This window comes from Apis cerana, linkage group LG15 (assembly GCF_029169275.1).
Source record: "Apis cerana isolate GH-2021 linkage group LG15, AcerK_1.0, whole genome shotgun sequence".
NCBI lineage: Eukaryota > Metazoa > Arthropoda > Insecta > Hymenoptera > Apidae > Apis > Apis cerana.
Genome location: NC_083866.1, coordinates 9,096,358 through 9,120,764, shown reverse-complemented (window position 1 = coordinate 9,120,764; position 24,407 = coordinate 9,096,358). Strand labels below are relative to the sequence as shown.

Here is a 24,407-nt window from a genome sequence, read left to right as displayed (position 1 = left end):
TATTTCACCATTCACTTTTACTGTATACTCACGTATACACTATATAGAGTGACAAACTGTTGCACGTTGCACAAAGGAAAGGTGTAAATGATTAACTAAATATATATTTTATACAAAAGGTAGTAAAGTGAAACGATGCTATTCACGCGTTTCTCTCCTTTTTTTTAACTCTAGCTTCCCGACTGGCGAAAAAACAAAAAAAAAAAAGACGCCATCGTAAATCTCCATGAATAAATATTAATGATCCTCGTTACTGAAGGATTTTCGTAACGAAATGAATTCTTAATACATACAACAAATAACGCGTTATTTTTGTATCGCGTGTGGATGTGCGCTTCGTTTTACATTTTGTTTACACGGGAGAGGAAAAAGCGAAGGAGCAGTTCGCGACGCCTATTCTTCTTCTGGATGACTGGATGACGGTGCGGTGGAGATGCGACCCTAGGCTGTTGCGCGTCGCGAGACCCTTATGCAATCGAATCGGGGTCGTGTTTGCATCGACGAGTACGCACGCACGCACGTACACCCGAGTTACAAGCATCGAGGCGTGGTCCACGAATTACTACGTGTCCCTAGTTTCTACCGACCTTTTTTTTTTTCCACGCACCCTCTTCTTCCTTTCGTACACCCCAATGGATCGTACAGTTTACGGTTCCCATATGGCCGTGGATAACGCTCCTACCTTCGTATACGTACACGTGGAAACAGCTTTTATTGAAGTTGTCGAGAGCTTTCCGATGCTTCTTCAGCCCGATGACATGGCTTTGAACAATACTACCGTATTCAACCTTGCATTCTCCTGTCTTTATTTATTTTTCTTTCTTCCTTCCCTTCCTTCCTCTCTTCCTTTCTTTTTTCCTCGCAAAACTAACTCTATATTCGACTATATTTGTTCCGGATACGTGGTTACGCGATATAACCATCTAACCGCGAGAAGTAAACCATTTTTACGAGGAATTTAAAAATTCTTTAAATTTTATATCACGTACACGCGAAAATACAAACTTTTCACTTTGACTTATTAAAATATAATAAATGTATATAACGAACGATGACATTTTCAACGGCATAATCGCGACGATTCTTAATTTCGTCGAATCAACGAGAAAACGTAGAGACGTGTTGAAACGATATTTCGCACAGCCTAGGATTATTATTCGACAATATTTTTTGAAAAAGTAACGCGCACATGTACATATATATATATATATACGTGCGTGTATGAGCGAGATTGCAAGCCCAATGCTAGAACATTTTTGTTTCGATGCTTTTAACGTTTGTGTCATTTTACTTTGAAAACAAGTTGCGCGCATGATATTCGTGCCGCGAAGTGGAATACATCGCGCTCAATGCACGAGACCAGTGTTTACTAAAATTGACATTTACCGCGATATTGTTATATCTTTGTCTACTCCTCCGCTTAAATGTAAATTTGTACGGAGACAAAACTAGGAGCTGGTGATTTAACGCTCGCCAGACGGAACACTTGCCGTGGAAATTCATAAATGTTCGGATACGCAACGCTTTGCAATAATAACGTTCCATCCGATACGCGTCCGATCGATACGGGCCATTTAATTAATTTGGATGACGCGTGGCGTGATCTTAATCGATCGCCGTACGCTCTTACTGTCAGCTGCTATTCAATTCGCGAGTCCCCCAGATAACGCGATTTATCGAGTCAACTTTCTCCCTCTTCTTTCGTTTCACCGTTGCCAATTTTAGAATAATTCACGATCATTTGCTCCGTTAACTTAACGTTATAAGTTGTTTTTTTCTTTTACATTGATTTGAGTCGGAATATCAGATTTCTAGGGAGAGATTCTATCGAGAGGAGCGTTTCGGTGGTTTGAAAAATTCAGGTGTGGAAACGAGAATCTTGGGAGTCGAAGCTAATCCGCGGAGTTAGACGTATCTCGAATGACAGTTTCGCAACGGGCAAAGATTTTTGCGAAATGAAAAGATGGGAAAAGTTGGGTATCAACCGAGGATCAAAAGTTTCCAAACTCGTGCTCCCTCGTGAACGAAACGAAAGCCCATTTTTGAGTAGAATTGTAACCCGTGACGAGATACTACACGATCGTACACGATCCGAATAACGGATGGTAATGAAAATTGGCTAAACGAGAGCATCGGCGAAAAGGAAGGAATAATTGGTTATTCTTTCGAGAGAGCATCCTACACGAGAAGAAATTGATCGTGAAAGCCGCTGTACAAAAATTAGCCGAATCGAGGATATTTCGCCGATTATCGTTTCGTTGTTTCTTAAGAAATAAAATACTCGACGAGAATGGAAAAATTGGGATTGAAATATTTTGATCGAACAAAGATCTTCGTTTCGATCTCACTCGATTGTGAAAGATAAATTGTGATAATAGTAAAAAGAATACTCGGCTTAATATAAATTTTCAAAGATGCTCAAAGTATCGAGATTAATCGTTGAAGAAAAGGATATTTCTTTTCAATGCTTAATATAGAATCTAGCCTTACTGAAATTACAGCAGGATTTAAAGATTTATAAAAGGACTCGTGTTATTTATTACGTTACATTACCTATCGTCCGAGCTGGTATTAATTTTGTCTTCGTGTATGGTAACACTTAATCCCCGTAGGATTTATGTTATCGAATCACGTGGTGGCCTGCAACGTTTATTAGCGGAAAGATAGCGTTAGATTATCGCATAAAGCCACAATAACGTTTCTTTATCTTCGCCAAGTCTTCCCATTCGTGGCGCTACGCGGTGCGCCCGTTTCAAAAATTGAACGCATCGATCTCGTAGATCTTACGTTGCCGCGCATTTATGCCGGATAATACCCGTTCCTTAACGAAGGAATTACGGAAATTTAAACCGTCGTTGTTTTTCCTTTTTTTTTTTTTTCCAAGATTGGAGTTTAATAAGGAAGAAGCTGGCGACGATAACGTTTAACGGATGCGTAAAAATTTTTTATACGACGAAATTACCAGGCCTTCCCTTTAAAGTTAGTTCCCTTTTCTCTAAGTCGATTCTTCGTGTTCGTTCGATTTAAAGTTTTGGACGAGGAGATAATGAAGGTTTCGTTTCGTTTGGAGAAAGGAAAACGCGATAAATATTCTTTCGAGGCAATTCGGATTAAGATAATTACGTTTCCTCTACTTACAATTAGAACGGACCACCGCTCCAAACACACGCGCGGTCTCGTTGCGGTCTCTCGAGTTAATTCTGTCGATTCGATATATGTAGCTCGATGTACCATGAATTTCGACTGCCATACGTTACTTGGTGTTATCTCGATTACTAGGGATTCGAATCGATTACTAACAATTTGTAGCCAACCGATAGATACGCGTACACCCACTTAATCTCGTAAACGACGATTCGTATACGTACGCGCGTCATATTTTGATTAACAGCAAACTGCCTTTTTTCCCCAACCATTATCGGCCAATTAAAACTCTCCGCGCCAAATCTTTTCTCAAACCAAACTTTCCCTCTCGGCCGAAATCTCGACCGTTCTTTCGTTCCACGAGTTTCCCCTCAACATCTTGACAATCGACTCTCGACTCGTCGGTCAATCCATCTTCGAGTGCCGCTACATCGATACTCTTCGCGTGCCTCTTCCTTCCAGACCTTTGATTCCCTCCGTGTATCTTCTCCATCGAACGAAAGAAAACCTCCAACTCCTCCTCGAGCTAAACGATCGTCGCGGCTCGGATCCTTGGCTGGTCACCTTGGGACGAAAGAAAAGTAGAAACGTATCGAAATCCTTATCTCGCTTCAATTTTTATTCTCCCTTCGACGAACCAATTACCTTTCTTTTCCCTTCTCTCTTTTCGAGGAACGCGACCTCAACAACAATCGACGACAACGAAAAATTATTTTCCCCGCTCGAAACGAATTCGTGCAAATTGAATTTTCATCCTCTCGAACCGAGCTCCACTCCGAATCACGCTCCTATTGTTTCGTTGTACGAGATTTGCGAAAGGATATCTTGATCTTCTCGCGTTACAAAATTTCCTAACACCGTGAAAAATTCGAGCAGCCATTTAAACCTCTGTTCGAAAATTATTCATAATTCAATCAAGCGTGGACGTTTCCTCGAAAGATCGAAATTCAAGCGTTTGTGCGTTTGTTATTCGCCCCTCTCTCCAGTTTCGTAATTATCTCTCCTCCAGCTCGCGATCGAACGCAAATACCGCTTATCTTTCCCCGCATTTTTCTCTTCGCTTATCCCCGAGATTCGGACGTATATTCGGCAATAATTTCGCGTCGCAAACTCCCGCAATGCAGGACGTTAACCAACGAATTTCCGCGTTGTTGGCACTCATTGCGCCCGGAAAAATTACACAGGAAAGTGGCAACCATTTTATTACACGAGCGCGGCAATTCCAACTGCTAAACTATTTTTCCACGCGACTACATCACCCTTCTCTTTCCTTTTTATGCCGACGTTACGGATCGTATCTTTTCTTTCTCCTTCTTCAATCGCACGTAAATACAACGCGTCTCTATCCCTGCACCTCTCCTGACGCGCGCCTCGAGCGTGGTATATCGTATTTGGGGCAAAAGCATAAGTATCGTGTGTGTATATATATATATAGAGAGAGAGTAGATAGGAGTGGTATACACGGTTAACACAATTGTCACGTCCGAAAACGCAGCCGAGGTTCTTGCTCCTATTCTTACTCGTATTCCGAATGTAGGCGCGGAGGGGCGAGAGTGGAGGAGAAGGGTCGGGAAGACAAAGCCGCGTAAGTACACACGCTCGTCTCGGGATCGTGAGCCGTGAGACTCATCGGCGGCTCTCCCTCTCTCGACGAGGGCTGACAGGCGTTGCGCTCGAGGCTGGTGGGAGGGGTGAACATCTAGAAGAAACGAGAGCGGAATCGAAGTCGTATCGAGGGTGTGCAAGAAGAGGTGTATCCTTCCTTTTCTCTTCGCGATTCTCTCGTTACGTTATAGGACGGTTAAAATTCCCTCCCTCTTGGAAAACACGAGCGAAGACGAGCTCGTTCTATCGCGTTGGAGAAACCCTCCTCGCGAGAGTAAAGCTCGACAACTTTTCGTTTCAGCATTGCAAATTGTTTGCCACGAGTTCCCTCGGAGGAGGCTACTTACCGAGTTCCACCACCCTATACGCGGTTACTTGGACTATCGCGTTTCGATTTATTCCTTTCTTCCTTTCCTCCGCTTTTTCCAAAATGTCGTCGTCGCTCTTTGCGTATTCCTCGATTTTTATATATTCTCCTCGCTGGTGGACGAGAAATCGAGTCGGGGGTGGCAAATATCGCGCACGAAATCGTTTAAAACGTTGATCGCGCTATCTTCCCGGATCGTAATCCTATTATTAATCGCGTATATTTCCATTCTCTCGGTTTCTTTGCTCGACGTGCTACTCGAGGAGAATTTGACGCGAGTCGTAGACCGATCCTCCAAATCCGATCGAGATTGACGAAACGAGTGACGGGTAATTCGATTTGCCGAGTCGTCGAATGGAAAGAGCGGGGAAGAAGGAAAAGTATGTAAAATGGCGGGGGGATGGCGGGCGGGTGGAGTAAGTTTTAATTAAGAAGACGGTGGGGCGAGGACAGAGGCAAAAAGCGATAGCATTGGGTCTTGTAGTAGGCGTGAGCGAGCAGAGTTTCGCTATTAATCAGCCATCTCGCTGCTAACTTTCCCGTGACAACCGCATGGTTTTCTCGAGTACAAACAATTTTAATCGATCAACTTTCGCGCTCGATTCGATTAGTTAGTTTCGGGAGGGAAGGAATTTTAATATTCGAGGGAGAATCGTTTCAAATCGTGAAAATTTAATCGAATAAAATTGCGTTCCTCGCGATTTCGCGATTAAGAAAAGACTTAAGGGGAGAGAGGGGAAGAAAAAAGAAAGATCGATCCCCAGGAAGAGAGAGAGAGAGTTTGTTAAAGGGGAACCGTCATTTTCCCTTTATTTATCCAATTAAATTACGCGTTTGAACCCTCCCCCACCTCGATATCTTTCGTCGATAAAGCTCGTTATACTCTTACCAGGACGTTACGAGGGAAAGATCGGATCGGACCACCGTGAAACCACCTTCCCTAGTCTCATTCTTCGCTTATACGACAGCCGTACGTGGATCCTTCGACGGCGATTGCGACGTCGAAAATCTTGAATTAAAATTGGTGGAGGAAAATTTAGGCTTTACGATACGTGGATTACACGCGAAGGCAAGTTAACACTCGTATCGCTTTATCTTAAAATGTCGTATATAATATAACGTCGTATGTATATATATATATAGCGCAACGACAAGGTTGCTTTGTTCGACATTTGCTCGTTTCCCTAAGTGGGTCGCGAGTAAAACTTTGAATTTCGCGAGCTTGTAAACTTGGGTTACGTTAAATGGAAACGATACTCATGGATATATTATCCCCGATTAATATCACGTAAAATCTCGTAAAATTGAGTCGGGAGTTAGTTAAAGTTGGCTCGCAGTTAATCGCGAGTCGGATTATAAATAGAGATTCGTTCGACTATTTTTTACCACGGACAAAATTTTTCGAGAAGGGAATTCGTTGTTTCGTTTCTCGTAAGAAATTTCGACGAAATGAAAATTTTATTTTCCGGTGCGAGAGTTTTCTTTTTTTTCTCCTTCTTCGAACTTTGAAAAAGAATTTCATTCGAGAACTTTCCTCCGCGGATATCGAGATATTCTTACGGACTTTGAAAAAACTTTATTCCAACTTTGTAACGTCCAATATTTATTTGTGCGTAAATTAACTCGTCCAGATATAAATAATTATTTTTACCTTTGTATATATATAAAATGCAAACTTTTCGCAAACACGGATTCGATATTATCGAAATATCAAGATCCCTTGATAAAACAATTTCTCTGGAATGAAGACTTCGAGACGAAGTTGATACTATGTATTAAGTACGCGAGGAAACTTTTAACGTTAATTTTATATTCGATTGAATATTTCTCAAACGAATTAACAACATTTTTTTTAACTCGATGTACACATAGGCGGGTATTGTCGTCGATTTATCACCGAATTTCTTCCTCCGAACGTACCAAGTTTTAATTTCCAAATGGTTAAGGTAGAACCGTTGAATTTCTCCCCCCGCTTTACACCAATTTTATAAATTGTTCCATACTGGTCTCTCGTTGAGTCGGTTGAATGGAAAAAAAAAAAGTAGAGGAAAGGAAGGGAAGCTTTTCTCGCGCGACGTAATACTAATATATATATATATATACTATATACACGCACAAAGGTTGGTATTTTTTCGCGAGCGGAAGAACAAGGAGCTTCTTTCGAGTCGAATTCCCCCGGTGTGCTGGCTCGGTTCTCTCTCCGTCGAGGTCCACGAGGTTGGCCGATGCGGAGAGAAAAGTGGAAGAAAAATCGAAGGCTTTCCTCGCTAATTAAAGAACGATGTAAGCGGTCGAGTGGTCTTTATGGAAGGGAAACGAGAGCACGGCGGGGGTGGAGTTGGCGAAGTTCCGCGGCAGTTGGCGTCTGCGAGCCGGAATCTATCGTGTACAGGTAGAGCGGCCTCGAGTATGCAACTAATTAAATTCCGTATGTACGTATGTCGCGCACTTGGGTCGAAACGTGTACCGCCGAGAAAACTCGTTCTTGGTTCAACGCCGCCTTCGTCTTTCCGCCACGCTCGGGAACAACGCGCGCAAACGGCGGGAAACGCGTCCGACCGATTCGCCCGACCCCTTTCGTTCCTTCCGTGTGTAACTTCTCTTTTTTCATTTTTGATATTTAACGTATTACGGTGAAACTCGATTCGGACCCGAATTGCTACCATTTGCCCGTAACGCGACCATTGGAATAACTCGTAAATTTCAAGAATTGCGGGGATATTTATAAACCTCGATGTTATCAATTTCCCTATGCTCGGGAATTTTCCTCCACGTCGAAGAAGAAGAAGAAGAGGAAGAGGAATAATAAAGGTCGGAAGGTTCGATATTTTCGTTTAACGGAATATAAGGTTGAAACGAGGAGAAGAATACGAGAAATGTAAATACGATTAAAGTTAACTACCGTGGCTTAGGTGGAATTTTTCCGTCAAAGGTTGGATCGTTATCGATTCAAAAAGTTTCCAACTCGAGCATTGTGCCTCCCTCCTTCTCCGAGGAAACGAAATTTTCTTTGGGGGGAAAATCGGTAAAAATGGGAAAATATTTTAACGCGACCGTAAATTTCGGACCAAAGATCGGTCTTCTCTTTTCGATTCGTAGGCGGCAACGTTCGTACGAAACGGTTATCGATCGAAGACGATCCTTTGAGTGCAAAGTAATCCGGTATTCGGGACAATCGCGTTTATAGTCCATCATTCGGGTAACCACGTTTCCCCACGCTCGTTTTCTGGATCAAACAATCGTTCCACGATCGTTAATGTCGCGGTAATTTTTCCAAAAGCGTTACGCATTTGAATAAATGGTCACGCTATGCGTTATATATATACGTTATATGTGTACACGAAATACGTATGTATGTATACATATCGTAATATTAATTATTAATTGGTGTAGAAAAAGATGAAAAATAATTGGAATGGGAACAGGAGTTGTTTGGAAATCGGTTGATGCGTGTAGATTCGCTTTTAAAATATAAAATATACGTGTATACACGAATAAAGTTTATACATGTTCGGACGAACAGTTTGCTCGTTGAATTTCAGTTTCATGCTATACGTAACTTATTTTGCTGCAACTGTTTCGATCCATGGCCCACGTTATAAATTTTATAACGCGTTTGTGCCTGTTTTATCGCTTTATATTTTATTTAGTATTTTTAATTGCGATATTTTCAATCTCCGCGTTGCGTTATTTGATAATTCTTTTTATCAATATCGTCCCACTGTCGATTACGACGATCGATTCGCCGAAACGATACGTCTCTTTTCTTGCACGAGAATTCCTACGAATCGGCTCGCCAAGCGAACGATAACGGAGGCGAGCGTGAGCGCAAGAAGCGTGGTAAAAATCGTTATTATAACATGGACACTCGAGAGGAAATTTTTCGAGAAACTTTTCGAGAAAGAGAGAGAGAGAGAGAGATCGATAGACAGATATTTCATCACTCGAAATCGATAGGAAAGCGCGTTTCATAAATATCGTTATTGGTCCGCGGTAATTCGAATGTCGTACGCAGAAGTCGTACGTTTCATTTCTGTACAGCCATTTCCGTTGCAGCGCCACCACCTCTCTCTCTCTCTCTCTCTCCATTTTTCTCGTATCCGCTCGTTTGCTTCTCCAATCTTTTCCTGTCCTACTCGCTTAACCCTCCCCCTCTCTCCATCCCTCCATCTTTTTTCCCTTATTTCATATCCTCGGCCCTTCCGTGCTTTTTCATCCAGTTTCCGCTCTTTTCACCACCCTTTTCTCCCCATCTTCTTTTCTCCGACTCCGAAAATTGCACTCTCCTTTCGTCCTTTCGGCCACGCTCATTTTTCGAGAACGATCGAGCGAAACATCGCTATTTCTGCCCAACTTCCCTCTTCCGATGGAATTTTCGATGCACCACCGGCTTAAGATAAAATGTGCTTACTCTCTCTTGGCGCGCGCCAATCTCTCCAATATTAAAGCGGATTTTTCATTCGCATCTTAAAATTTGATAGAAGAGAGGAGAAAGTCGATTCCTATATATATTATATATATATATAATAAATATAGGAGAGAGGGGCAAAGTACGATCGCTCTCCCTCCTCGTTAAAAACTGCTCTCTAATTACACATCATCTCGATTACACAATCGGTAGCGAGCTCGCTATCTTTCGTATCTCCTCGTATCCTCGCCTATTGCGCGTCCTATTACAGGGGATAATATTTCGAAGGTTGAGGGAGAGGGGAAAAATTGGAGGCACTTTCCACGGAGAAAATTTATCCTAACAATCGAATATCATCGATTCCGCGTTATTAAATATTTTCTCGTATTCGACGTGAACTGGAGAGTGAAGAGGAAGGAAGGAAAGTGGAGAACTCCTGAGAGAGACCGAAAGAAAAAGGAATCCGTTCGAATCGATGATGGAAATGTCGTCGCGAACTCGAAATTTCAAAAAAGAGGTTTAACAGGAATAAAGTATCGCAAGATGAGACGCGGGCGCAAAAGATGATCGCGTCGGTTGTTGCCGTTCCACGGGATAAGTTGTATACGATCTTGGCTCGATATATAGATGGGGAATTGTGAAATCACGATGCACAGAGGAAGATGCATGCATACCAAGAATTCAGCCGAGCGTGCACGTGGATTCGTGCGGAAAGCCACGAAAACGAGTGAAAGCTTTCGGAGTGGAACGCGATGTTTGTCGTCAAAGACGGAGTCTTCCCTCCCTCTCTCTCTCTCTCTCTCTCTCCCTGTTCCTCTCTCCTCTTCTCTAATGTAAGAGACGATTCATAGAGAGGGAGAGAGAGACGAGGGAGCTCGACAAAAGCAGCGGGATTCTTCAGCTTTTCGGAAGAGCAGAAATATTTCAACGCGAAGAATCGCGAATGTTGCGAATCCTTTCTTCGCGATCCCTCCCCTCCCCGCTCCTGCTTTGCCCGAGAAAATAACGTTGACCGTTATCAACTTTTCAACCATTCGCTCCTCGGATTACGGATATCTCGCCATTTCTACGTGTATATTTGATGAGGATCGATGCTGCCCTCTCCTACTACTCGCTTCGAATTCCGCGGTGCAGATTATTATTTAAATTAACTCGCCTTTCTTCGGAATTATACGGATTTCGTTTGATTAAAAGTTTAATCGATTATTACTCCCCGATTTCGGTCTTAATTACAATTACGATATTGTTGTTATTATTATTATTGATATCACGGTGGAACCACCGGTGTTAAATCCACCCCCTCTCCTTAGGAAACGTTTCCTAATTACGTTATACCGTTGCATTTATCGTCCCTTCGGGTATATATATGTATATATATATATACGTGTATAGCGACCTGTTTTCCGTGATATACATATCTAATTATCTTGAAAAAAACAACTATTTACACGAAAGAGAATTAATTCAGCATATTTTCGAAAATAGAAATAACGCGGATGTAATAAAGATAACACATTTTTGTTCTTTCTTTCTTTCTTTCTTCTTTTTTTTTCATGTAGAAAAAAGAAATACGAATTTACCACGTTAGAATAACGAAAGTGTATTTTAAAAATATACCCTTTTTTCTCCCCCTCCCTCTCTCTCCCGTGGTTCAAAATATGCGAGTTTTTCTCGTTATCGAAACACAGAAATTAAATTTAAATAACGTTTTCTTTAAAAACAATGGAAAATGGAACGTAACGTCACACCATTTGTGATTAATTCGCTTCGCGTAATTACATTCGTCTTCCGAATAAATAAGGGATATTTTCTCGTTCTATATCCCCCCCTCCCTCCCTATTCTTTCCATTTTCCTTCCTTCAACTCTGCTTTATACCTCGGATACTTACTCGAATTACATCCTTTTTTCTGCCCTCGATGGAGAGAAGAAAAAAGAAAGGAAAGCCGTACGGATAAACAGAAAACTACGAAACTTCGTTTCGTTTTTCCTCAAGTATCCTCCTCCTCGTTTCCACCCTCGCCTCTTCGTTTCAATCGCGTATACGAGATTAAAATGATGTCGCGACGTCATTTTCCACCACCGTTCTCCTTCCCCGTTATTTCCCTATTATTATCATCCGCAACGATCGAAATGATGCTCCACACTCGGATTACGAAGAATCGCGAACGGCGACGAATCACGAAAAACGCGAATAATTGATAAAGAAATTATAATATTTCACGGGCGATACGTGACCGCGACTTCGTTTCGCGCATTAGACACGTCGCGAAACGTCGAAACGGGGAAGGAGGGAGAGAGAAAGGAAAAAAGATTTAAAAAGCATCTTCGTTTTAAAAGAAAAAGGAAAAAAAGGAGTTGTATCTCATTGTGAAGGAAAGCCACAGGTGCTACACACGCACGCGTACATATTGCGCTTATATTTAAATGAAATTATTTCGATGAAATATTAAATACGTCTGCAAACGCGAGTTGAACGTCTCCCCCGTTTCCTCTTCCCTTATATCAAAATTAATAAGTTTCGATACGTTTCTACGCTTCGTAATTTTTAATCGATGATTTAACGATTTTTAATTATCAATCCATCTCGCTTTGATAGTTGCCCTCTAATGGAATAAATGGCTTTAATAACCGAAAGACGTAACGCAACGCGACGCTGTTATTAAAAATCGCGTCGTTAAAAACCGTAAATACTTTTCTTCCAGCTTTCCACCTTTTTAAATTTCACATGCAATTTAAATGCATGGATATGCGAATAAACGATTCGAATTAACGTCGCGTTTAAGAAGGAAATTGGTATTGAAATTGCAAACTTACATGCGTTACGTTTCGATACGTTGGAACTCTGAATAAACGTCTGCCATCTTCACCTTTTAACACAAATACAGTTTTACGGAAGGAAGGAAGGAAAGATCGAAACGCGCGTAAAATTTCCACGTCCAATTTGCGTTCGTATTTTTTCGAGTTTACTTTACCTTTGCGCGAATAAATAACTCGAGTAAAAGACAATCGTGATTTGAGAAAAAAAGGAAGGAGAACGAAACTCTGGTCAAGATCAGAGAAGGACGGGACGACTTGGAGAGGAAGCGAGGAAGAGAGAGATTAATAGACTCGAAAGCTTGCCGAGGGACGAAATAATCGTTACGAAATGCAGAGTTTGCGGTGGTAAGGTACACGTCATTGCTCGATACAAAAGTGGGTGACCAGAAATCCTTTAAATTTGTGGTCTGGCACGAATTCAAGTCGCAGTTTAACCGATACGTTCGATATAAAAATGGGAAATGGTGCAACGGAAGGACGGGGGGAAAGCACGACTCGAAATACGTAAAATTTTATCCCAATCGAGAGGATTAAGCGTAGACTCGTTGGGAAGAAATATTAACGATATCGATCGTGTCCGCCATTAGGATATTATCCTCGAAGAATATCGGTTCATTAATTCCAGCGTCTTGTCTCGTTCTTGCGTTAACGCGTACGCTAACTAACCCTTCATTTATCATATCGCTACGTCGAGCTACGTCTGAAATAATTTCGGTAAATAAGTTAACTGATAAATTTCAATCAAAGAGCTAGACATTGAGGATATATTCGTCGAAAGAAGATTATATATATATATATGTATACGTGTATAATCTTCCTCCAAAGTTTTGGTAAGAAAAGATAAGACGCTTTTTTTTTCCTCCTTTTAATTTCATTCTTTCTCTCCCGTTCTTTTCGCATAACGTCGTATTCGTTTAACGAAGTTTGACTGGGAAAAGTTGGAACATCCTGTATAAAAGTATGGTAACTGTTTTAATTTGCACGAGGCCAACTTGTTCTTCGCTTCTTTTGTCTTTTTTTTTTTTTTTAAATAACAAACAAAACAATATATGTACCATATATCGTAAGTTTATGTACATATGTATGCGAGGAAAGTTTGCAGTTAGGACATATTACATGAATATTTCATTGGAATGGATTAATCGATATGAAAATACAGTTTCGTAAAGGAAAATTAAAAGGGGGCTTATGGGATATGGATAAAAGGGGGAATCTTTGCTGGTGAAAATCAAAAAAGAAAAAAAAAAGAAAACCAGTATCGCCTGTATAACAATATGTATGTACAAACGTATGGATCATATAACGGAATAATTTGTATGTAACAAAAGACGGAAATTCTTTTTCTTTAAGCAAAATTTAAAGGCGAACGAGAATTTAATAAATTTGAAAGATTTCTCTCTTCTGGAGAGAATTTTTTTTCCTCCTTTCTTTCCTTTTTATATCTACATTTATTTTAGATACAGAGATATCGAAATCGAACGTTAGACCAGTGTCCAAATATTTTCATTACTCTCCGCGTTTGAACGAGCGACGAATGAAAAACCGAGTTCGAGCAGAATCGTTGGAAGGTTGAACGTCGAAGAAAAAGTTCATCGACGTTCGAAAAGAACAAATATAATATACGCGTACGTACCCGTTCGAATCGAGAATTTGATCGTCGTTGAAATTAGACCGCGTTCCTTTCTCACGGAATATCGCGCAATAATTATATACGTTCCGTTCGAACGTACAGATTTTTCTTCTTTTCCTCTCTTCTCTTTTCCCCCCCTAAGAATTCGATCCAATTTTTCCATTTCTTTCCTCTCCCTCTCTAACCTCGTTTCTATACAAAAAAAGAAAAAAAAAATTATCGATTTATTAGAAACTCGACTCGCCGAGTTTCGCGACTGGTCGCGAGTTTTGTTTATTTTCGCGTTAAATCGAACGGAACAAGGAGATGTATTTTTTTAACTTATTGACCGGTTATTAACTTATTTGTACTGTATTCGTTAAATGAGAAATTGAGAGGAAAGCAAACGATGGTATTGATATAACGTACGTGTAAACAACGGAATGCAAATAAATGCGGCAAATACGGCTCCTCCCGTATTCATTCGTAGGAATCGAAGCCGCGGGCAAGACCGCATAATGTTCAACGTTACAAACCGGTCTCCTACCTAGGCAATGAGAAATTATAAATGTTTCGATATCATCGTATAATTAAGCTATTTCTATATGTACGCATACCGTATATATATAATAACGAGGGTGTAGAGATATCGTTTTCCGATCCGCGTACACTCGTATATCTGGTTTTCATTGCCGCGTACGAATTATACACACGATCAAGTTCCGATTAAACAACGGCTAACCGACGGCTTCGCCTCGTTTCCGTATACGAGCGGTGGAATTTTCAAAACTCTCCCCTCCTCCTCCTCCTGCCCCCCGTGTCTTCGTTTTCGCTGGGTCGAGGGAAAGGAAAGGAAGAAAAATTTAAAGTAGGCAAGTAAAAAGTATACGCCGCGGGCGCATAAATTGTCGAGTATAGACCGGAGAGGGGGGAGACGAGTTTTCAAGATTTATCTCCCCGCGCCGAGGACTAACTACTTAATCGAGTTAGGCCAAGGATACAGCGAGATTTTCATCGTGGCCCGGCCACGTTCGAATCAACCTTAATTACAATCCCTTTCTTCCCTCCTCTCCCGCCCCCTCTTGGTATCCGACCGGTAAAGACGGCCATAGCTTTTGGATCGTTGGAATGTTAGATTAGGTGTTAGTTTCCTCCCCTGCTTAACATCCTCCTAACTCTGTTCCTCGTGTTTCCCTCCCCTCAGTTTCTTCCCCTCCTTCGGGTAAAATGTAAACCCGTTGATAGAAACACGAAGACCGATCTCTCCGGCCTTTACGCCGGGATATTGTTTCAACTACTAGAGATCCCCTATTCGTAACCATCCACCTGTATACGTAAACTCCCCTCCCCTCCCCTCGCTGCTCGAAACTTTGTGAAATCGTGCGAGCTTCGTCAACCGGGGTCGATAATTCGCTCATCCGTCTTTTTATATCGATATCCTTATGGCGAAATGATGCAAGCGGGACGAAATAAATATTTTTCCTTGCTTCTCGACGAATATGCACATTTCTTTTTCCTTTTTTTCTTTGTGCGAAGCCGGTAAAATTGTCTGTCCACCATCTTTTTTAATAATACTCGCCGCTGTAAAAAGGGGGGAAAAAGAGAAAGAAAAGGAAGAAGCAAACCTTCGAAACGCGTAATTATAGAGGAAATAAATACATTTTTAGATTTTTAATATATCCGTTTCTGCCCGTCCACGGGATGAACAGTGGCTCCTCCACGGAATTACTTTTTCAATCTATATAATCGCGGATAAACACGTCTTCCCCCGTGCTAATTAAAACTGAAGATGAACGTGTGTTTCTAGTTCGTTGTTTCGTTGAGACGTACTCTTTCGTCAATTTTACGTTAACGAAGACAGAGAGAGAGAGAGAGGAAGACATTATTAATTAAGATATTTCCTTTTTCATTTATAAAAAAGGCTACGCAATCGTTCGAAAAACTCTGCTGTATTTTTAAAAATTACCTTTCATCGAAATCAATTTACCAAAGGCGTTTTAACCGTAACGTTCGGGTCGGGTGAATTTCACGGGAAGCGATCCTTGGTCGAGCGATCTTCGAAGAAATCCAGATTTCCGTTATTTATATCGGTGAAACGATAATTAGACCCGACCCACGAAATTTTTACCCACGAAATTGATTTCCCCTCGCACACGCACGAACCTCTCCAACCTTTCATTTCACCTTTTTCCTCCGTTTTGGGCAAGATCGGTCGATCGGTGGGGTCTGGCAGTCGCGGATCAATGGCGATTTAATTAAAGATTATAGCTGGACGAAAATTAAGATTAATCTCACCCAGCTGCGGAAGAGACGAATAAAAGGAGGGGGGCGGGGAGGGGATGTGACGTCGAAGCGGTTTGCTCGTCGACCTCGCGGCCAACGGCCTTAATTATTCGATGGAGACAGATGGAGAGCGAGGGGGAAAGAGAGAGATGGAGGAGGGAGGAACGTGTACCATAAGGAAAGTGGGAACACGGGTGGAAGCGTTTTTTTAAAAATACCACCAACCTTTACGGGAATAAGAAGAAAGGGAGAGAATTATAAAGAGAATCGCGAAAAAACATATACACACACACACACACATATATATATATATATCTACACAGAGATGCACAAAAGAGACGATGTAAAAATTTGAGAAAAGGAAAGGGATAAGGGGGAGGGAGGAGCAAAGGAAGCGCGCAAAAGAAGGAGGAGGGAAAGATAGGGGAGGGGAGAAGGAAGAGATTACCAAAGGGGGTGATACTGTGGGCAACGACGTCGACGACTCTGCACTCCGTCGAGACTCATGACATCCGGAAAACGAGGTCGAGGACAACGACGAAGATCTTAGCACCCTCCGGGTAACCGGAGATATATGTATGTACGCTGTGTACGTACGTAGCTGGAATAAGAGTATATATCGCCGCTGCTCTTACGAAACGGCATACCAGCGTATAGTTTTAACGTGTATACGAGTGAAAGATAAAGGCGCGCGGGCAAATACAGCGTACACATGGTATACGCGTTCACCAGGGGGGAAAAGTTACGACGAAATTACTCGCGTTTATCCCGGGTCGCATCGAGCAAAAGAAAAAGCATTTTCTTCCACTTCCATATCTAGCAACAAGTATTTGCCGCCGCTGGAAACGATTCTTTTCGAAAAGTTTCGATCGTTCGAGTTCCCTTTCAACTCGGTTCGGAAATTTAGCCCGGAGAAAGGGAGCGAATTAGCAGATTTGGAGAGTGTTTTTGCTGCGATGCGTGGAAATTTTTACAACGAGTCAACGGTTCAAAGTTGCAACCGAAGGGACAAAAGCAATTAGGCTCGTGTGTATACGCTTTGAAGAAAAATTGCAAAGTTTCGCGAGAGAAAAATTAATCGGGTTCTTGGAAGCTGTTTTAATCTTATTTTATAATCGCGTTACAAACTCATTAGCGAGTGAAAATAATTATCGTATAATTACTGTAATTACACGTGAATTATTGCGCGATATAATAATAACAAGAGGCGCGTTACGCGTCCGTCGAAAGTTATTTTAAAACAAAGCCCGGTCGGCGAACTCTGAATCGGTTTTCGCGGGTCGATAAATTATATTAATACACGTGGGCAGGATGGCTCGGCAATCGAGATTAAACTTACAATTAGCGAGCAACTTGGTATCTTTAGCTCGTTTCTCTTGTCTTTCGATCGATGGAGAGGCAGCCCGTGTTTTGCCACGGGTAACAATCGTCGAATGGTACTTTGAGTAAAATACGTGGTCGACGAAAGATTTCGAATAATCTTGGTTTCGTGAAATATCGAGAGAATCGATGTAACGTTAAGTCGTTTAATTAACCATAATAACGTCACGGATACACGTGTGCATCGAACGATAACAATACGCGAATCCACTATTAGTGTCAACTGCACGTATATTAACCCTATTATCAGAATTTCAGAATATCGAACCGATAGTTTACCAATTTAACTGACATAAGTAATTAATATCACTGGGAGAATCAGGTCATTATGTTATGTACGTGGTTATATACGTAGTCCCACTAATTCGATTATTTGTTCCATAGAATACGAAATTCGAAGCTATCGATGCAGCATTGATAAAGCAAGCGTATTACGGCTAAATTATCTAATTTCTCGTTTTCTCTTCGGTGCTTGCAAAACACCGAATAAAAAGAATAAATTTCTTGAAATCCGTACCTGTTGCGGACATAAACAACGTCTCTCTCTCTCTCTCTCTCAATAACGTCGAAAATGACCGAATCCTCGAGACCTCTCTTGCCCGCTCGATCTTTCAAATTAACGTATCTTCCGATTATGATCAACGGAATAATCGACGTATATTATTACACGTTGAAAGAGACAGAATTCGAACGGTGCAAAATATATATATATATATATATACGAAGTAATCGAGTAATCGAGGCAAAGTTGGAGGGAAATTTGTACACAGAGACATTTATAGAGGGAACAGTCGGTAGGATAGAAACTCCGAAACTCTGGCTACTTAAGCGTGCCGCGTCTCTCGGTACGCGTCTAAAATCTGCAACGGTACTGCAGTACGTTCGTACTACTTTTACTTGTATCTCTTTCTCCCGTGTGGCTGAAACCTTGGTTGCGTGTATATGAAGCAACCTGTGCGCTCCGCGCTAAATCGAAAAACTTTACCACTCGACGCTCGAGTCAAGAGTAGAACGAATCGAAATAAAATGATAGTCGATGGTACGAGGGGGAGGGGGTTGGGATTAGGGCCAACTTCGGTTGCGGGTGCTTCGGAACGATAACGATGGCTGGAGAGAGAGTACATTTGCACGAAATACCGTAGAGATACCATCTCTCGCTCTTTTTCTCTCTCAGAAGAATACACTCTCTCAAGATTCCATCGATCTTTTTCCTTCTCTTTCTCTCTTTATTCCCATCTATTATTTCCCACCTTATGAATTTCTTATTTTATAATATCCGGCGAAAGATGAAGCAGCTCGATTTGTTAATACGATTATATAATAACCAACTTTTTTTCGACGAAATGACAGCAGAAGTTTTATATACATATCGGGACGTCCTAATTATATATTTTATACATCGGTGTATATGCGTCTGGAATATTAGAATAAAAATAAATAATAAGTTGGGAAAAACACGAGAAACGAAGATTAATATTGAAATTTAACGAATGGTATCGATTGTAAATAATCACGGTTACCGATATGTCGTTTCTTTTTTTATTATCGTAAAAAAAGGGGGGGAGGGATAAAATAGGATTAAATTGTTTCGCGTCTAGAATTTTAATCGAGTGAATTTTTATTCGGGACTCGGGAAAAACTCGATAAACGTCAATTAGGATGAAATTATATCATGGCAGAAAGGTGTGACGTATGTAGCAAGTGACGTGCTCATTGACGTATCATTAATCAAAGTTCAAAGCAAGTATAGGTTTAACCGGTAAACCGTTTAAATTATCGAAGTTTCTAGGAAAGTAGAATGCCCCGTTATGGTATTGACACGTTGATCGATCGTGCAACTTTGAAGAAATAAATACTTTAAATGAAGTCGCGTAAGAGATTATTCTTTAAATGTTTGCGTTTTTTTCGAACGACCAGTCGAACACGCGACCGTTTCGAGCAACAAAGAGAGAATAAATATTCACGCAAAAGAGATATAAACCGCGCCCTTTAAGATTATCGCATCGTTTTCAATGGAAAACATCGCGTTACCTCGCCACCTTAATTCCCTCCTCTTCGTACATAGCGATCGACCGTTGGCTGAATCAGTCGAGGCAATAACACGAGAGAACGCCACCTGTTTCCAAGTGTTATGGAACCTTTCTCCACCGCCGTCCCTCGCTACAGTTTCGTTAACACCCTTCCCTCCCTCCATATCAACATCATTACCGCTAAGCCGACTCTTTACGGCTCCACGAGATTTCATCGCCAAATATTACGCGCCGCGCTTCCAACAATGGATACTTTTCTTCCGCCTTTTCTCTTCGACGGCAAACGGAGAGAATTCGTTCGGAGAAAAATCGAACTTTGGCGCGAAATAAAAAGATTCACTCATCGCGATTTTCAAACGTCGACGAGTTTCGCTCGCGAAATAATTATCCCGAACGATTGGAAATTTTTCTTCTTTTCTTTTCTCTTTTCGATCGCGCTGCCAGATTATCGGGAAGAATCGTTTTTGGTTTCCGGGCAACCGATATCGATGACGAGAATTTTATTTTAGTTAACCATTATCGAAGTCGGAAACTTTATTTTGATATCCATTAACCAATATCGAGAATAGAATAGAGAGAAAAAAAAAAAAAAAAAAATTTTCCGGTTATTTTCACGACCGTCGTGAATTTTTATCAATATTAATATCGATGTTAATATTTACGGGCAGATATACGTGTACGTAGAACTTATATATTTTGATCCTCATCCGGTTCGATGGCCGGTGTTATTTTTCCTTTTTTTTTTTTTTCTTTTTGACTCGACGATCGGCAATAACGCCGATTAATCAGATAAACGAAGAACGAATAAATTTTGATTCTATTTAATCCCGTAATTTTATATACGTTTCGACTCGCTTCCAACGAATAATCAATTTCTCCCCCCATTTTTCCGCCCCTTTCCTTCGCCATCTTTTCAACACTAGTTTTAGTTTAGCAGTAGCAGTAATAATTATATGAAACGCATATCTCGTTTTCATTTCTCGTATAATTTCTTATGATTTATATATGTTTTTGTTACAGGAGGCCCGCGAACATTTTCTGCTAGGCCTTACCGAGGAGGTTGGTTGGTTCGCTCGTTTGGTTTGCAATCATTAGGATTAGTAGAATTTTTCTTTCTCCGATTTTCTCGATGTACATCTATATATATATACATCTATATTTTTACATCTCGAACGTCCACACGTACACGTAATGCGTACACGCGTTATATTTTTCTTTTTTTTTTACTTTTCTTTTTGCTTTTCGATCGTGTCGAAACGATATTGCAGACGACGTTTCACTGTCCCTTTTTATTTTTTCGCGCGCGTATAATCGCGTAATAGATGGAGGGAGCGTCGAGAAGCACAGGTCGGTATTCGGTCAAATTGGAACAAGGAGAAACAAGGGTAAAAGTTGTTGAAACGTTTCGTTCGGTTTCTTTCGGTTGTCAAAAGGATGATGGATCCCTGGTTGTCTTTCGATATTGAGAAATATGACGAAAGTTAAAGAAAAAGCCCCAACATTTGTATACCCCGTGTCGTTTAAAAAGTTTCTATACCCCGCGGGATCCGATAGTTTTTTCGGTCGACGAAAAACAACGAACCCGTCAAAGTATTCTCGCCGAGCGTCTCGAATACGCGTTATATTTTTGTAATTTATTATATATATATATTTTATATATATATATATGGAATATATATATTAAACATATTTGGGAAAGAGGCGGTGAAAAATTGGTTGACGAAGCGATTCTCGACGAGAACGGTAGCAACGATGACGACGACAAGATTGTCGCTCGACTGACGCCTCGAGTACCGAGTCTCGTTGCTCGGGGCGGCAAACATTCGCGACATTCTCGACATCCATTGTCGGTACCGCCGACGACGACGTCCGGCGATGTGCACTCGACGACGCTCCTCACGTTCCTGATCGTCGTTCTTCCAGGACGCCCGCTCAACCGTGAAATTTCTGCGCGAGTAGAAAGCAAACGAGATATCGTTTTAAGAAGAAATTCGAACGGTTGTAACCCGTGGAAAAAGGAGATCCATCGCCGTGAATTCATTACGTTCTCTTCCCCCTTTCGACCGATTCGTTATCGAATTTACGTGATCGAATCGAATCGTCCGAGCCTTCGCTTCCAAACCCCCCCCCCCCTCTCCTATTTTTCCCTTCGATTATAAATTATATTCCATCCAAATCCATCCATCTTTTTCGAAAAGATTCCCTTTTAATAATATCGGGATAGATCTCGTCCTCGGATTTTTCCGACATTTTTCCACGATTATTATCCGCTTTGAATGTCACAATGCTCGTGAATATTTGAAAGACGCACAAAAGACTCATGACGGTCAATCTTTGGCCACGATCCTAAAGTAGAGCTTGGAACGCGCATGTGCAAGCAAATAAGGAGGAAAGAGATGGATAGACCCCTCCCCATCTCCCATCTTTTTGCCATCCCCTAATATCTACCGCTTCTCTTCTTTCCCCCCATTTTCCCTCATTGACCTAATTGAAATAGTTGATGTTTCATTCTACGATTAACGATTATCGATCCAATATCTTTTCCCAATTTTTTCCCTTCCTGCTGCTCCAACTTTGTCTAGAAATTTCGTCCCGTACCGATCAATCTCGCAATTGTTCGTATCATCTTCCAAGTTATTCCTCCTCCTTAACGTCGCGTCGCGCGAAATTTTTTCCCCCTTCGCCCAACCGTCTCGCCTATCTCGCTGTATATCCTAAAATATTTCGCCGAGTCGATTTCATCGAATTTTTATATAGAACGGGGCCGGATCGCGCGATATAATATTAAATGCAATTTAATCTCGTTCCTTCGGATTATCGATCTTGCTCCGGAATTAAAATTAATTTAAGCGCGAACGATCGAAAACCGTAGGGGGGAGGGGGGGAAAATACGGAGGGGTCGCGTTGCAAAAAAATCGGACCTTTGGGATAAATCTTGGGATTATAAGGTAATAATTTGTACGATTTACAGGCGCGAAAAAAAGGGTTTCGCTCGCGAAAAGATTAAGAGCGGGGTGTAGGAGTGTGCGGGGGGAAAAAACGTGGATGGAGAGTAGATTTATTCATTCGTACGAGAAATGAAATTTCAACGACAACGCAACACCTGTGCCCCGGAGTTTAAGTTCTCACGAAACGTTAGGAAACTCTATCCGACGCTCCAGCTGATATATATATATATATCGGACCTAACCAAATTTCTTCCCGTTCCATCCTATCGTTTCAACTTTTTCGATAGAAACTACATTACCGAATTGGGCAAACGTACTCCGGCCAAGTTTTCCCTCCCACACACGGTGGATACACGGTTACACGGTATATCGGGCGGAATCGGGTAAAAGGAAAACGGGTTAATTTGTAAATTCGCGGATATCGATCGGAAACCGAAGAAGTAATCGCGACGTTACGATCGATGGACGATAAATCTATTAATGCGTGTCGCGAGGATACGAGAGGAGGAAGACAGATTTGGAGCTGGTGGGGGGATAAGGTTTGACAGGTGGCGTAAAAAGGTAAGTTTCTCGATGGTTTGGAGCAATATCCGTTCGGAACGGTGTCGTGTCGTGGTTCACGTACGCAATGGATATTGTTTCCTCGTGGCCGAAAGTTGAAAAGATACGAGAGAAGTTTCCCCCCCGCGTTCCATCGAGGCGACGGCCCTCCTTCTGCCTCTCGCGAGGTAATGGGCTTTGGAGAGCGGTGACAGCTGCGGAAGGAGGCGGGGACAAAAGCGAGGAAGACGCTATGTCGAGCTTCCTAAAGCGTACTGGTAACAAATCATTGGAGAGGAAGCGACCCGCTATACACTTCCTGATTTCTATCCCCCTTCCCCAACCCTTTGATTTATACGTTCATCTTGATTACAATTGATTCTAGTCCGACGATATCTCCACCTCCTGTCCGGGCTATCGCCGTTCCCCATCCTATTTATATTCTCGTATCGCCCCAACATCCCAAATTTCGATCGAAATTAATTATTTTATCCTCGAGCCCGCTCTCCTCCCCAAGAGTCTTACTCTCAAACTTTCAAACTTGGATACCCAAATCCATATCTAGCTTCTATACGTGTATTCCAGTCGAATGTTCTTTTTTTGTATTCGCGTATCGAATCAAAGATCCGAAATTTCGATCGAAATTAATTATTTTTGAAACTTGGATACCCAAATCCCAATCTCCTATACACGTTTTCTAGATAATATATTCGTTCCAATCGAATATTCTTTTTTGTATTCGCGTATCGAATCAAAGATCCGAAATTTCGATCGAAAATAATTATTCTTGAAACTTTGGATACCCAAATCCCAATCTCCTATACACGTTTTCTAGATAATATATTCGTTCCAATCGAATATTCTTTTTTGTATTCGCGTATCGAATCAAAGATCCGAAATTTCGATCGAAATTAGTTATTCTTGAAACTTGGATACCCAAATCCCAATCTCCTATACGCGTTTTCCAGATAATATATTCGTTCCAATCGAATATTCTTTTTTGTATTCGCGTATCGAATCAAAGATCCGAAATTTCGATCGAAATTAATTATTTTTGAAACTTGGATATCCAAATCCCAATCTCCTATATATTTTTCAGATAATTGTGTTCCAGTCGAATGTTCTTTTTTTGTATTCGCGTATCGTTCGAAAATCGAATCCGAAATTTCGATCGAAAATAATTATTCTTGAAACTTGGATACCTAAATCCCAATCTCCTACACGCGTTTTCCAGATAATATATTCGTTCCAATCGAATATTCTTTTTTGTATTCG

General features: G+C 41.3%; 1 protein-coding gene across 5 annotated transcripts in view; it reads left to right on the top strand.

Moving 5' to 3' along the window:
• Positions 1 to 24,407, top strand: part of LOC107997378 (synaptogenesis protein syg-2) — a 51,780-nt gene that overhangs the window by 6,487 nt on the left and 20,886 nt on the right. For 4 of the 5 annotated variants that reach the window (XM_062086111.1, XM_062086109.1, XM_062086108.1 and 1 more), the window contains one exon: positions 20,665 to 20,703. The exons of the other annotated variant lie outside the window; for it this stretch is intronic. In XM_062086111.1, the coding sequence (XP_061942095.1) occupies positions 20,665 to 20,703 (39 nt within the window). The remainder of the gene's footprint in view (positions 1 to 20,664; positions 20,704 to 24,407) is intronic. 5 annotated transcript variants of the gene reach the window in all.